The sequence below is a fragment of the Cimex lectularius genome, unplaced genomic scaffold (assembly GCF_000648675.2).
Source record: "Cimex lectularius strain Harlan isolate CLEC.00 unplaced genomic scaffold, Clec_2.1 scaffold59, whole genome shotgun sequence".
NCBI lineage: Eukaryota > Metazoa > Arthropoda > Insecta > Hemiptera > Cimicidae > Cimex > Cimex lectularius.
The window spans coordinates 633,006-649,716 of NW_019392794.1; the positions used below are offsets into that span (position 1 = coordinate 633,006).

The 16,711-nt window shown below is 32.3% G+C and overlaps 1 protein-coding gene across 1 annotated transcript; it reads right to left on the reverse strand.

Moving 5' to 3' along the window:
• Window positions 1-1,717: 1,717 nt before the first annotated feature.
• LOC106661676 (fatty acyl-CoA reductase 1-like) lies at window positions 1,718-13,044 on the reverse strand. Its single transcript, XM_014385221.2, has 10 exons — window positions 12,957-13,044; window positions 5,751-5,963; window positions 5,582-5,689; window positions 5,381-5,521; window positions 5,173-5,321; window positions 5,006-5,115; window positions 4,761-4,950; window positions 2,269-2,514; window positions 1,944-2,210; window positions 1,718-1,860 (listed from the first exon to the last, which is right to left on the reverse strand). Exons 2-10 carry the CDS (start codon window positions 5,943-5,945, stop codon window positions 1,758-1,760), a joined length of 1,509 nt encoding a protein of 502 aa, XP_014240707.1. The 5' UTR covers window positions 5,946-5,963; window positions 12,957-13,044; the 3' UTR covers window positions 1,718-1,757.
• Window positions 13,045-16,711: the final 3,667 nt, after the last annotated feature.

Genomic DNA, 16,711 nt, shown 5'->3' on the forward strand with positions numbered 1-16,711 from the left:
CTGTTCAAAAATACTCCTTCGTGTTTCATAGCTCTTTGAATTCATATGAAATTCATGTCAAAAATAGAAAAATATGTCAAACGTATTGATTATTTAAATATTTATATTCGAGTTCCTTGATAGCTCAAGTAGGCATAATTAAATGGCTTGCCTTCTTCATAATGTGCATAATCGGTGGGGGGAGATAAAAAGTACAATGATGTTCACTTTGTCATTGAGTGTGAAGATAATTAAGTAAAAGTAGTACATGAAATAAGAGAAGATCTCGAATAGAAACCATTTTACTTTAACGAAATATAACTAGACATAGTTCAAACCAAAGGTTTCTGGTTATAAAATAGGTCTTGTAAAAAGGATTGGTTGAATTGTAAACCTATTCTACTGTGATCTATTTAATTTAAATCCCCCCAAAAAATATCACGTAAAACCTTTTTTGGTAGTTCAGATAAGTAATATGCTGGTTNTTTTTTCATCTCAACTAAAAACCTTAATTAATTGTAATGTTTAATTGGTCAAGCGGACCACGAAATTAGTGAATTTAATTGTAATATATTAATTGGTCACGCGGACCACGAAATTAGTGAATTCATGTTAACAAGAAAAAAACGAATTAATTGTGCTCAAAAATGCCTTTCAGAAACATTTAAATGCTTAATTTAAAAATTTAATGCTTAATTCTTCGAAATCTTGAAAGTAAAAATAAGTTCATTATCATAGTCATTGACGATGTTTGGGTTGCCACAATTATTTTCTACACTTATTAATCATAAGATTTTCGCCAATCTACATGTTCTACACAAAATCATATAATTTTCTTTCCAAAACCAAATAATTTGGTCTTTAAACATTTAAACAGTTGACAACTGCTGACTGACTTACCGATTACACTAAAATAGAAAAATATTTTGGTCTCTAAAGGACACTTTAATCAAAATCCTTTTTCTTTCCTTCCTTTGTTTTAAGTATGATTCTAGTTCGTTTCAACCCAATCAAACGCTGGTAATAAATTATAAACAAATATCATGGCTAATCTTGGGGATTTTTTCTTTTAACATTTTCACACCAACCCTGAATGGAAACAAATTAGAAAGTTTAAAAAAACTTACAAATTGTCATTTGTATTAACCAAAGAAAAATGTCCAGAAGTCATGTAATAAATAATGCATATGTAATAAATAAAAAAATAAATGAGCGCTCTCCACACAACACACAAGAATGACCCATCTACACGGGAAACAAACACTTTGAGCCCTGAAGATGATCTCAATAAAGATCGAAACGTGGCACGATAAAGAAAATGTTTTTTTAAAACCTACGTCACACCAGACCGCATCTCACGATCTCCAAATAATAAAAAAATAAATGTAAATACAATATTATAGTATTGACAATCTTTTGGCACTGCCCATTTATGGATGGTGACTGTTTATGGAATATGAAAATTAAGACGTAACGGAACATCTTAGAAAGCTTTCTGCCAACAGGGTTGGGATGTCAAATGTGATGCAAACCTATTTCAGATGGAGGAGGCGTCAGCTTCCAAATCCGTCAAACTTTAGAACGGAAAATTCTTTTAGATTGTAGATGACAAAATCCAGTTTGAAACCATAAAATATAAGCGTTTTACATTAGCCAAAACCGTGGAAGTTTAATAATATTGATATATTTGTCAGGATATGGATAATGGTTTATTAAAAGACAAGGTTGATCTATTTGGTATTATACACATTACATCCTTTATTTAAAAAAAAAAGTATTCAAACCGCCAGTTTAAAGTAGATATATTTCATTACAGTTAGCAAAGAATAACCGCAGAGGAAGCAAAGGAATGCACATACTGCGTAGTGAATATACAACATCCTGAAAAACAGTTTGAAAGAAAATATGTCATTATTGAACGGAAGCAATGATTAGAAACTTCACATATTATAATAATACACAACCTTTGATGCCTCTTCCTTAATTTTTCTAAATGCTCTTTTTCCGTGCTTAATTTCAAGTGGTACTTGTAAGTACCTAAAGTGTTTATGTCCACTATTTTCTTCGTATCTGTCCTAGCGAAATCATATGAAAAGTCCTCCATATCTTTTGGATGGAGGTAGGTGGACATGGTTTTAAATTTGTGGTTCGGAAAACAAAAAACGTTCGTCGAAAAAAACGATATGGGGCCGTTGAAAGCCTGGGCCATTTTTATTGTCAGCTTCATCAACCTGAAACAATGAGATACAAATGTAAATACTTTAGATGATTTCGAATTAATTGATTTACCTTGGTTTATCTCCTTTCACAATGAGAAATGTGTCGACCAAGATTGCGGGGATTATTTGAAATAAAAAGAATAGGATACCGAATAAGAATTTGTTGGTGACGAAAGACGACGATGGAGCCCACAAACACTCCTCCAGAGGATATCGGCAGACGAAGTCATGGCATTCTTCAGTTATTTCACTTAGCTTTAAATTTAAATCATCACTGTAATTGCAGCTGACCACTTCAATCCCATTCGTCCTATTTCTACGATAAAAGAAGCAAATAGTTTGTTTATAGTGAAAATAATGATATATTTGAGAGTGCATCTCAAACTCTTAACACGACACAAAAGAATGACACAATTACGCAGAAAAAAACACTTTGATTCCTGAAGATGATCTCAATAAAGATCGAAACGTTGGCACGATAAAGAAAATGTTTTTCTAAAACCTTCGTCACACCAGACCTCATATCACGATCTCCGAATAATTGTATATAATATTAAATATGATATTATTTTTAATATTATATATTATATTAAATTGAACGCAATTATAACAAAAATATTACACTGTCTAGGAGAATTTTATTTTTTAGGTAATTTTCTGGAAAAAATGTGTATACCGAACTAAGAGTGGATGTTTAATATCGCTTTTGCCCATTGCGGATTCCAGAGATGAATCGTAAATTTCAGTTAAATCCATTGTAATAAAAAGGAAATAATGAAAACATAAAACTAAGTAAGCTAACTACACCAGGTTTGCCAGCTGCTGTGGTCAGCCAATTTTAACTATTTAGAGATTTGTGTGATATACGGTAGTGACCGTTAGCCAATGATTATTTGGAGATGGTGAGGTGCGGTCTGGTGTGACGTAGGTTTTAGAAAAACATTTTCTTTATCGTGCCAACGTTTCGATCTTCATTGAGATCATCTTCAGAGCTCAAAGTGTTTGTTTTCTGCGTAATTGTGTCATTCTTTTGTGTCGTGTTAAGAGTTTGAGATGCACTCTCAACACGACACAAAAGAATGTCATAATTACTCAGAAAACAAACACCTTGAACCCTGAAGATGATCTCAATAAAGATCGAAACGTTGACACGATAAAGAAAATGTTTTTCTAAAACCTACGTGACACCAGACTTCACCTCACGATCTCCAAATAATTATTTAGATATTATTAATCAATAACCATTGACCATTTATTATAAAAATATATCTTTTGTTATTCATCATTTATCATCCAACAGTTGTGTTCTGCCATCTCGTATCTCACATGAGTCATCTCTCAGATCTAATTTCATCTAACATTTTTACCGTTTATCTTTTGCCATCTGGCATTTGTCATCTGCCATCAGCCATTCATCATTTATAATCTCTTTCATATCATCTCTCATCAGATATCTTTCATCTTTTATCTATCTAGCTTTTATCTTTCATTTCTTATATAATATCTTTATCATCCCTTACTTTCATTTATAATTAATTGCATATGAAGCCTCATTTGACATTTATCATGTTATATTTGTCACCTATCATAGTCATCTCGCATCTGACAGTTTTATCTGTCATCTCTCCTTTGTCATCTGTGTTTTATCGTTTACAATCTAATACTTGCCATCTCTGACTCTCATCTAACATCTGTCATCTCTCCTCTGTCAACTACACTTTATCGTTTATCATTCATCATTTGTTATCACCTTTCATCTGACTTCTATAATCTGTCATCTGATGGCCAATCCGTTTTTATTTACCATCCGTCATCTGTCTCGTATATGTCATCTTTTACATGTCATCTATCATCTAATCATATGTCATCTCTTCTCTTTCCTTTATGCTTTATCCTTTATCATTTATAATTTTTCGTCTAATATATTTTGGGACCTCTATAATCTGTCATCTGATAATCTATCATCTTTCAGTTATGATCCGCCCTTTTTCATCTCTTATATGTCAACTCTCATTTTTCGCCGTTCATTTGTTATCTAACCTCTGTCTCTCATGGTTTTTTCTTTATACTTTATCATTGCTCATATTACACCACTTCATACACTTGATGTTAAATATATTATGTTGTCATGTCCAAATTCCATATTCCGCTGCTTTTTATGTGTATGCATATGTCATATTACACAGCACAAAGCCAACGTACCGTTCATTGTATGACCATATACATACCACCATATGTGTGATATTTAATTTTGCCATATACATATTTTATATACATTTTTTTTTAACGTGGGTTCGCAACAGCAGAGTTCATATCAACCCTCGGGGTGACGATGTTTTTGAAAAAAGCCCATTTGTAAGTATGTCGGGTTCAAATGCAGAGCCGCTGGATTCGAACCCGGGACCTTTACCTTACAGTAATGAGCCCCGTGTCAACGCCTAAACCGTTGCGACCACCGACGCCCCCTATCATAAATCTATTGATGTATAACACGAAGAGAATGCATTTTATACTGTGTCTTATACTATATTGAAATTCACTCCAATAATTTGTAAAAATTACTTTTTTCCTTCTAGGTATGTTGCAATGATGAAACACTTGATAGAATGGTCAACACTGACAAAATCAAGACAGGAATCCTTCCGGCCAATGATTATCCTCAAAACTCCAGCCCCGACAGCGAGAATCAGGGTCGTCAGGCCGTTCAGCATGTCTACCCAGCCCTCCATCGGATCGTTTAAAGTGGCCAGAACTAGAAATATGTGAAATTAAAATTTTATACAGTAAAGAAGAACGAAATAAATTACCAAGAGAAGGACGAATTACAATTACAGGGTAGTATTGGCTGTAATCGTTCATAACCTGCTCTGCCAAACCCTTTGTGAGTGTATATGTAGTAGGATGGCCGCACATGACTCTATTTTTTAAAAAAAGTTTGCTATTTTCTGTTACTGTAAATATTGCATATACATACTTATCTTTTAGTATTGCCACTGTTCTCGGGTCCGATTTGTGCAAATCGATCAATGGCTTCCAGTTTAGATCTAAAGGGTAGATTTCTTCTAAAACGTTCTTACAATGCATGTTGCAGTTTGAATATGCTGTTGACACGTGTATGAAGCACTAGAACATAAAATAATTTTATTAACAAAATCTCCATTTCATTAGGCGAATTTCCTAACCTTAAGATGTTTCATAGACTTGGCCAGTTCAGCTACCAAATACGTTCCATAAGTGTTTTCTCTGAACGAATAAATCAGATCTTCGGTAAACTGGACAGCTGCAGCAGCGTGATATAAGAAATGAACATTTTCTTTTAAAAGCTGGAAATTCGTTTGATTAAGTACTTACTTATACAAATAATTCATAATTGTTTTTAATACTTGTTTCTTTTCCTGGCTCAAACCGAGATCGGGCTTATCGATGTCTCCTTCAACGACATAGACTCGTTTTAGCTGTTCAGGCATTGTCTGTCTTAGTTTATCGAAGAGCTAGAAGGAGAAACCCCGATTAGCATTTTCCAACAAAAGGAAAACTGTATGCCCAGCTTACTGCAACTTGTGTGGCAGCGTCCCATCTTTCTTGGGCCGTTTTCCCCTTTTTTGGTCTAACAAGTACGTAAATTGTATTAACATCAGGGCAACTGCGAAGCAGCTTTTCAATCAGAACTTTACCCATAAAACCTGTACCCCCTGTCACTAATACATTTTTCCCAGCGAAGTATTCTGGAATTGTCAGCTCGTCCATTTCTTTTTATAATAATATCTGAAAAACCATATTGCCAATATAGAGTAATTCTACATAATTGCTCAGTAAAATTATTTATATGAAGTGTAAATACAAAAATGCATTTTTTTCAACAAGAATAATCGTCGAATAATAATTTTATATGTATAAAAACATTTATTCAACATAATAAATCTTATCATATTTGTAATTTCTTGTTTTATTTACAAAACCTACTTCGCAATAAGTTTATAATATTATGTGTGGTGATTAGTGACCGTTAGTCGATAGATATTCAGAAATCGTGAGATGCGGTCTGGTGTGATGAAGGTTCAGAAAAACATTTTCTTTATCGTGCCAGCGTGAAAAGAGCCTTTTCACCTCAAAGAAGCCGACGCCTTATACAAAAATGTCTTTTCTATACCTACTTTCTTCCCCACCCCTTCAAAATCCAAAGAATATAAACATAAAACAGCAATATCTCACCGGCATTCTCAACACGACACGCAAGAATGGCACAATTACACAGAAGACAAACACTTTGAGTGAGTAGAAATACTTTGATTGAATATTAAAAAAATATATTTTGCATTGTATAAATTCACTTTTTTCCACATCCTACATGTATTTGTTAAATTTAAACAATGTTTGTAAATCCCAGGCCATTAAGATGATCTCAATAAATATCGAAACGTTGGCACGATAAAGAAAATGTTTTTCTGAAAGCTACATCACACCAGACCGCTTCTCACGATTTCTGAATAATTTATAATGTTAATTGTGTTTTTCTAATTTAATTTTAATTTTGAAACAAACAAATTATAATTACTTATAATATAAAAACTAATACGGGGTGACCAACCCCGTATGAATCTATTTTTAACTTTTTTAGAATTTTTATTATATTTCGCACAGAAAAAATTAACCAATTCATTATTGTGATATTTTAGAATGATATAATTATTGAATGAGATTACATATTGAGGATATGTAATTGTATTTATTTTTTATGTTAATTATTTTCATATTTTTTAGCAATTAACCATTTAAATGAAAATGTAATGTACCTCCATCCTATTGATTTTTTATGTTAAAATGCAAGGATACTTCATTTATCTACCATTAAATTAAGTCCTTAAAAAATAATATTTAGCTTATTTAGCTACAATTTAATGCGCTTATAGGCACACATCATGATTCTTAATTATTGTTAATTAGGTACTACAAAAACGAAAAAATTCATCAATACAAACGTAAAAAACATTAAAAATAAGCAACATTTATGTAAAAATTTTAATACATAAAATAAAAAGATCAAAATAAAAATATAAATGCGTTCGATGTGTAATGTTTGTATCATCTTTTTAAGCTGTATATCCAAAAAAGATATTTTTTGCTGCCTCAAAGAGGCCGATCCCGTTTTATGTTTAAAGAAGATTGAAGACGACATTTTCATGAGTCAATTCATAAATGGAATCTTCTTCTATGAGACAGTGTTGTGAGTTCAAAACAATCTTGACATAACTCTTCAAGAGAATCTTCAACACAATCAACCATTTCTGCCACAAAATATTTTTCCGACTTTTCCCTGATAATTTGACGAAAACATAGTGTACAATCCATTATATTTCGTTGTCCTTCTTTCTTTTTATGTAAAGTATTGGTTGAAATGAAAAAGCCAGTGTCACGAGCGGGATTCGAACGCACGACTTCTGCTAAGTCACGATAGCTCAAGTAGTAGAGCAGCGGCGTATTTAGCCGAAGGTCGTGGGTTCGAATCCCGCTCGTGAAACTGGCTTTTTTTATTTCAGCCAATACCTTGCATAAAGTTTAATTAATTGAAAGAATTTATTATTAATTTCAGCGATTAACCCTCTCATCTCCATTGATGGCCTTGAGGCCCCATCAACTTTAATCGGCCAGAGGATCTTCCCAATCAGTACATATTTAAAAACAAACTTTTTATCTTAGTATAGCATTGTTTGACAACGTTTTGCCAATAATTAATTAATAATTCTTTACGCCCGTTTTTACTCATTTTCCAACCACGTCGGACTGCTGCCACGTTTAAACAAAAATTACTTTCGCAATTATCAAGCAAGTATTGGGAAATGTGGTGAACGTAAAAGTTACTGGGTAAGAAAGCAGCTTTTGAAATTTATATTGACCAAGGGCAAAAGTCAGGGGGTCAGTAGTACGATATTAGTTCTCATAATTTTTCAATGAGCCTTCTTCTATTACGGCGGAGTAGGTAGGTTGTAGGTTGAGATGAAGAGTTGGTGTCCGAAAGGATCGAGGTCGCAATAGCTCAAGTGGTAGAGCAGCGGCGTATTTAGCCGCAGATCATGGGTTCGAATCCCGCTCGTGACACTGACGTTTTTATCTCAACCAAGAGCTTACATAAAAAGAATAATTAATTGAAAGAAGTAACTTGGTCAATTGACCACTAAAGCATAAAAGTATAAATATTTGTTTAGTTTATCCATAAAAATAAAATAAAATAAATGGTTATTTCCTTTCATTGAACCCCACTGTTACCCCCACTCAGGCACGATGATTTCAAATTGAAACAACCTGTTTTGGAAGATATGCTTGCAGTTTAGGGAAATACTTAAAAAGCACAACTGCAGAAATATGAAAATATGAAACTAAATTTTTAGAGCGAAATAACTAAACATCCAAAAACTTGACATAATTAAATTTTTGTATATGTGATAAAAATACAGTAATTTTTTGGGAGGTGGATTCTTTTAAAGATTTTAGGGGACAGGATGGATGGAAGATAGACGGTGTGTGTTCGCGGTGATCGCATCATAAACACTATTGGCAGAATATATTCATTATTATTTCCAATATAAATAATATAAAATTAATAAATATTTTGAAACGTGGAGATAATTTTTACGGTTTGGAACAGGTTAATATTCGAAAGATATTGGACGCCGATGTTTCGAAGTTTCGATACTTTATAACGAAACATTTTCTTGTTCCATAATTTTAACATCGATGTACATGTTTAATGCTTTGATATCGATGTTGAGTAGATGTTCCAAAATCGCTGGCATTGTGATCCATCTTTGTGTTTGTCTATCAGACACTTTTCGTAGATAAATAGAGAAAGAGAAATAAAGAGATAGAAAGAGAGAGAGAAAGTGATAGAAAGAGAGACAGAAAGAGATCGAAAGAGAGAAAGAGATAGAAAGAAGGAGAGAAAGAGATAGAAAAAGAGAGAGAAAAGAATAGAAAGAGAGAGAGACAGAGATAGAAAGAGATAGAGAGAGAGAGAGAAAGAGAAGGTGAGAGAGAAAAGGATAGAAAGAGAGAGTGATAAAGACAGAGAAATAGAAAAAGAAGTAGAAAGAGAGAGAGAGGTAGAAAGAGAGAGAGCAAGAGAGAAAGAACATGAGAGAGAGAGAGACACAGAGACTGAGAGATTCGTCATTTCCCCATCTTCAGTGTTGGTGTGAATTTAAGTCACTTTTATAAGGTTGTGTGAGATGGGTTTGTCGGTGCCTTGGTGAATTAAGTCTGAGTGTTTTTATTGTTCCGGTCTGGTGGTCGTTGGTCCCTTTTCTTTTTACATTTTTTAATTTTTTTCCGATTGTGTTTGTGGCTTTTAGTGCTGTTTTAATGCCTAATTTTTTAAATAGATTCATTAGTTTATACGTTTCTTTCACTTCGTATGTGAATGCGATCCAGTTAGTGTTTCTTTTTATGGTATTGTTTTGTTTATTATTTTGTCGATTGTGATTGAATTTTCGATTTCGTATTTCTTTTTAATGAGTGGTACTCTCCTGAATTTTAATGCTACCATTTTGTGTCGGTGGGGTGGTTTCAGTCGGCTTGTATATTGTCGGTCGCTGCTGGTTTTCTGTATATGTAGAAGTAATGCTTGTTACCTGTTTCTGTGTTTGTCAACCTCAGGACAGAAGATGGCGAAATGCCGAAACATCTGACAGACCCAACCCAGCGAAGATAGGCAGACAACAAATGTTTGATACCGTCCAAATTACAGGTTAATCACCCCCGCCGACATGGAAAAATCTCACAATCTATGTTTGTATTCCATTTTTAAACATTGACTATTTAAGTTGTTTTAATTATTGTTACTGTTTGACGTTTAAAAGAATAAAATCAACCCCTGACGATAGCGAGAAGCGTCTGGCCTACCAAAATGCCGTTGATAGGCTAAACCAAAGCGATCGGAAACCAAAATAGATATCCCTGGTATTGTTCGATGAATTAACTTGGACAATATGATGATAAGATTCTAACATTCTTCTTTTTTTCTTTTTTTAAATTGCTTAGTTGTTTAGACAGAAACATTTTCGCATTTCACCATCTTAACAGCTTTTCTCAAATATTAAATAAGTTTTCCGGATGATCTGTCGATTCATTAATTATTTCTTTCTTTATAACTTCTTATGTTTTGGTAAGCTTTGGTATGCTCCATGATTAAGAAAACACAATCCATTAATTACATCGCTTAATCATGGAAAAATTCTATCATCGTGGACAGTATTAGTGAATATAAATGTAGTCCATTTTCATAATGACAATGCAAAATTAACGGAGTATTTTTTAATTTTTCTTAAAAGCTTAAACTACTACATCAAAGGTTTAAATCATATTCATCAGGTTCAAATTGCTATGTGAGAGATGGGCTCTTGAGAACTTTATTCTGTAACTTTCAGACTGTTGAAGGCATCGTTCATTATGCAACGAACATCAAGATTTTCAGAAGAGGAAATTCTTGGGTGTGAAAAATTATTAAAACGGTTCTGATTTTAGGAAACCAATGTAGATGGGAAGAAAATATGTAATGAAAGTGGGAAACTTTTGGTTATAATATTACTTTTTATTAGATTATTTTTAATGTGTTTTTTAGTGATACAACCTGCACTAGAAAGTTGGACTGATCCATTTTCATTTACAGTATTTTGCATTGTACTGTTTAGTTTAACTAAAAACTGTTAACCCCCCTCACTCTCACTTTTTCTCACTCTCTCTATCTATCTTTCTTTTATAATCTTTATCTATTATACTATAAAATTTTCTTGTGAAATCTTACGATAACGTCCCTCTTCACTGTAGGCGTGGAGAGAACGTGTTTAGCCGGTTTTCCGTGTCGTCTTAAAATTATCATCACTTACTGTAGGATTTAAAAAGAAAATTTAAAAAGACCATGAAATATTGAATTGAATAAATTTGAATATTTCAAAAGGCCATCATGTTCTAATATGCATGAGCATTATTCTGATTTCAATAACTGCTGTTCACCGGCTGAATAATTAATTCAATGAAGAGCAATTGATTCAAATTGTATGCACCTAAAATCAAAATTCAATAATTTAATTATCGTAAAAAATGCAATCATCATAATTGATTAAAGCTTACTTTATGGTGGGTTTATGATACTAAGCAAATTTTAATATTTTTAATATTTCAACTGTCCACAAAAAAATAAAATATTAACCTTTCATTTTTACACCGATTGTTTCACTGGATTATTACATCCATTTTCTCTACTTAAGTGAACAACCATCATCACAGAGAAGATGAATGGGTAAGTTTTGACAATACATGAAAATAATTTTGGAAGAAAATGATAGGCTATGTATTATTGTAAATTAATGATAAAATAAGATGCCTTAAAGATATATTTTTTTTATATCCGTTATTTGCAAATTAAGTGCAGAATTCACCAGCTATCTTGATACTATTGTGTAGCATATTATATCTATTGGGCAGCTAAAGTATATTTTTGATGCAATTTACATGCATTTTCTATGGTTTTTAACTCTATAGAGAATAGTAAATTAGAAGAATCAATTGTAATGTGTGCATAAAGACATTTATCAAGTGGATATATCATTTATCAGCAATATTGTGATATAATAGTTATTATTTATTAGAAATAAAATTGTAGATTTTGACAAATTTGGTTAGTGCCAAAGTAGCACATAATTCCACTTTTGCTAATAAGGGAAGTTATTTTTACCTACAATAACGATAAATAATAAATTTAAGCTGAATTGTAATGAATGAGATGAAATATGTAAAAAGTTATAAAAACCAAAAGGCTTTTTTTTTTTACAAAGGAAAAGCATCACATAGTATCGTAAATATTGAAATGTGTACATGTATACCAAGTAGGTATATTTTTAGCAGGAACCAAAATTGATATTTTTTCACCCTAAATAACCCCTGAGTACAATTTTTAGAAAAAAATTTCTCAAAATTGATACCCTTCAAAGCCTTCCAATTTTTTTTTTTTTTGTTCGTAAATCACAAACATTATGATAAGTTTGACATGACTCCACTGGTCCTCTGGAAAGTATACAGAGGTGTAGAACGATAGAAACTGCACAACATGCAAACATCTCTTTTAAGTAAAATGTTTTTTGGCTTACTTTACACGAAACGTTATTACAAATTCCACTTTTTATTTTCTTACCTCAGTTTAAAATATATATAAATATTTTGTGAAAACACATACATGTGTTTTATTAAATATTTTTGACCTAATCCACAAAAACGTTTCATTAAAATGTTTCTGTAGCCTCCCCTTGTAATAAAATAAATAAAATAAAATTATAATTAAATTGAGATTAATTTTTTCACAATTACAGTGAATACATAAGAACTCAGTTTACCTTAAGTTTGTATTTGTTTGTGTAAATCCAATTATATGAAAAAAGGGAATATAACTCTTTGAATGGTTTGATCATCCCTGATCATCTTTGGCCAGCTACAGAGGGGGGTCGGGATGATCAGGAATGACCATCCTACTGTCATCAAACTCAGTCTATTCCACTTTTGATCTCTAAATTTCAATCTAGCTCACAGTTCTATTTTTAAAAAATTTTAAAAATACCCACAGTTTATTTCTCCTTAAATCACCTGCCTTTGTATAAACTAAAGGTTTATAGTTCACTTAACATGAAATCCAAAATTTCAAGATTTAAACAGGCTTTTACTGTACTTTATTGCTTTTTTTTTTTCCTTTTATTAAATAATATTATTACTTACCCCTGTACGGATAAGGCCACGTTTTCAGATGTAAGTTAATAGTTAACTGAGGTAAATTGAAACGGCTCACTCAAGTTTACCTTCTGAACTAAACGCTTCTGCGATTATCAAATATGACCCTACTTTACATATAATACAATGGACAACATCATGAACCCCCCCCCCCAACTAGGAAAATTGAATCTTTTCCAGTTCAATTAAAGACAATTCCCTCATTTAGAGCCAGTGAATTTATTTTAATATCTTCTATTTTTATATAAGAAATAGAATGAATTTATTTTCACAAGTTTTTAGGTTATATAACAACAACATTCTGACAATATATAATACATATAAACTAAATGCTTAATGGAAATTTGAAAATTGGCTAAGACAGCAATTGGCCCTACATGCACTGATTTAAAATAAATTAAATTTTTTATATATAGTTGTATATTTTTGAACTAGGGTATTAATAATAAAATGTCTAGACCTATTGCAATCATTATAGCTTATCAGCACGACAACCCTAGTTTACATATAATGATTGATGCGCTTGCACAGTGCAAAATTTAGTTTATGGTTATTTAATTCAAATGGCATAAATGCAACCAGTAATTAGGGTCTTGGCTTTTGTGATAAATGATCTTGCAATAACTAATAAACAATGTTGTCAGGTTTGAAATTTTAACTTGAGATTCACCAGTGAAATACAGTGATTTAAAATGAACTGGAAGGAGGTAAGATTTTGACATACATTTTGTATGGAATCATGGTTTTAACAATTGTAATATGACTCTATTTCATACACAAGTTGTTATGAGTTTAATACAAAAATCAATTATTGAAAACCAATTCAAAATCAGGTCAGATTGTGTCGAGTTTCTGTTCATTGAAAACATGAAGAGAATAGTTGATCAAAATGATCAGTATTGATGAAGCTGTAAGTTACAAAATTGAATCCATAGAATGTATGACCTACAATGACTATGGTCATTCCTGACTGTTATCATGAATGTGTACTATATGTTCACAAACAATATTATAACTAGAAAAAATCTCGGCAACATGCGGATGAGGTGGCCAAATCTGGGACATCCCACCCTCGAGATCAGGCCCTCTGATGCTAAGCACGCAGTGAAAAACAATAAAAGAAAGATGGCAGCATCTGGGGGTGAGGTCATCGGATAGGCTCTCATGTGTCAAGAGCATGACCGATAGATCCTGAGCAGAGAACCTGAGCAGTAGGCAAGGGACCGTCCTCACCTGATTGAGGATTGGGCATACACAGGCACCTGCTTTTGGGCCAGAGCCCACACAGGTGCCCCTTATGCAGAGAAAGGTTGCTCAATATGTTCCACATAATAGAGACATGTCATGCCTTGGCTCCATACAGAGAGCGTGTAGGTTTGCCTGGTTGAAGAATGGTTCTCAGACATGGTGGCAAGTTTCAGGGTCCCCCGTTCTGCTTTCTAGAGAAATCGGGGATTTTTTATTGTATATAGATATCAAAATATATGTTTTGTGTTTCTGTTTTTTGTATTTATTAGAGTGAATGGGTAGGGGCTGAATGAATGCAATGTATATAGGTGTGAATGTATTTATTTGTGTGAGTGTGTATTGTATTTCGCATGCGCTCGGGGCTGGAATCATCAAGCTGTCGGGTGTCCCTAAAAGATCTAATCTAAAAAGTCTAAAATCAAAAATAGAAAAAATAAAAAAATAAGTTCAAAAATGTATTTTCAAAATCAAATTTCATACATCTCAGTATCAGTAACGAAGCAATTTTAAATAATGTATATACAGCTATTGTTACAAACATGATAACTACAGTGGCATATATCTTGTGAACCTAGGAAATAAATATTCTATTTATTTCCAACATCTAAAATAATAAAATTTAGAAAATTAATTAATGTGATGTAGATTAATTTTCTTACTTAGAATTATGTACTAGTTTTTTTTCCCCCCTAATGAGCCTTCTGACATGTCTTCATTCAGGAAACATGACACTGCTGAGACCCCATTGATACGAAACAATTCATGTCAATTGTAATTTGGAAAAAAAAAATGGAAAAGTCTTTTTTGACCTCATCGTGCAGCAGTTTGTTAAGATTTGTGGAATTGTCATTTGAAAACAAAAACTGCCTGAAAAAGAAGCTTTTAGCTTTAATAAAAACTGAATATTTATATGCTAATAATGTTTTATTTGTTTTATTGTTTAAATTTTACAAATACACACACATACTACACGTATTTGTAAAATTTAACCAATGTTTATAAATCCCAGGCCCTGAAGATGATCTCAATAAAGATCGAAACATTGGCAAGATAAAGAAAATGTTTTTCTAAAACCCACGTCAAACCAGACCGCATTTCACGATCTCCAGATAGTCATTGTCGCTATCCTAATATTTGATGAACAATTATTCACCCATTGACTCAGTTGTCAATTAAATCGTGATTTTTTGTAAATGAATTTTTTTGCGAATAAAATATAACGTTTATATCGAATTGTGATGGCTTGGACTCTCGCGTACACGGGTCGACTCTCCATCTAGCGGCTGTCAGAAAAATACACGGTTGTCAGACATTTCAAAAGATGGCGGTTACGTACGTAAATTAAATAAATCAATATATTTTTTATTAACATAAACCTGGTTTTTAGAAAATTATTACTTCAAGGATTTTTATAATTTTTCAACGATCAGAAATACAGGAAAAACAAAATACTTTCGTTCTCAGTTCCTTTTTTTTTTAGAATTGATTGCTTGTAAATTGTAATTTTACATGATAAAAACAGAACAAGTATAGCGAGGAAAGTAGGCACTAAACAAAAATAAGCAACAGATAAATTCTTAAATATAAGAAAACGTGAATTTTTTTGTTCGTTATAACATTCATTTTGACCTCTGGAAAATCGACCAAATTATTAAAAACGGTTTTCGTCACGCGTTATGAACACATTTACAATTTATGCTTATTCTTCATTCATGTGCGAAATAATACTTTAACTTACTTATTTAAAACGTAGCAGTAGTATAGTAGTAAGTTAATTAAATACCGGACCGGGTATATTTAAGCCAAATAAAAAGTTTAGTCTTATAAATTCATGGCAAGTTTAATAAATTAAACAATTGACAATACTTAGTTAATAGAGAAAAGTTCGTACTTCTACAACAGAACGCAACGTACTTATTCGAGTAAAGGATTTTACAAACTTTATTAAAAAGGTAAAAAACGAAAACAAAACATAATTATGAAATCGAACATGTTTAATGCATACATTTCTTTAGATTAAAAAAGTGTGTTGGGGTAAAACTATAAAACTCAAGTCCCCTTTGTTTTAATGGAAGCCATTCACTTTAACAAGCAACAAAACACAATTTAAATTTAAATACAAATTTCAATTAGTTAATCTTTTTATGTAATGTATTGATTGAAATGAAAAAGCTAAAAAGCGGTCACTAGCGGGATTCGAACCCACGACCTTCGGCTCAATACGCCGCTGCTCTTACCACTTGAGCTATCGTGCCTTCGATTCACATGGACACCAACTCCTCAATCTGGAAAATTAGGTTAGGTTGAGATGACCTGAAAGAGGAAAAGGAGAGAGAGAGAAGAAACGGTAAGCGAGAGGAGAAAGTGAGAGAGAAACAAAAGAAGATTGCAGGGAGAAAGATTGAATGAGTTAGGTCAAATTAATTAATCAAGAACATTTAAAACAATAATTTTAAACAATTTAAAAAACATTAATCGAAAGAGAAAGAGAGGGA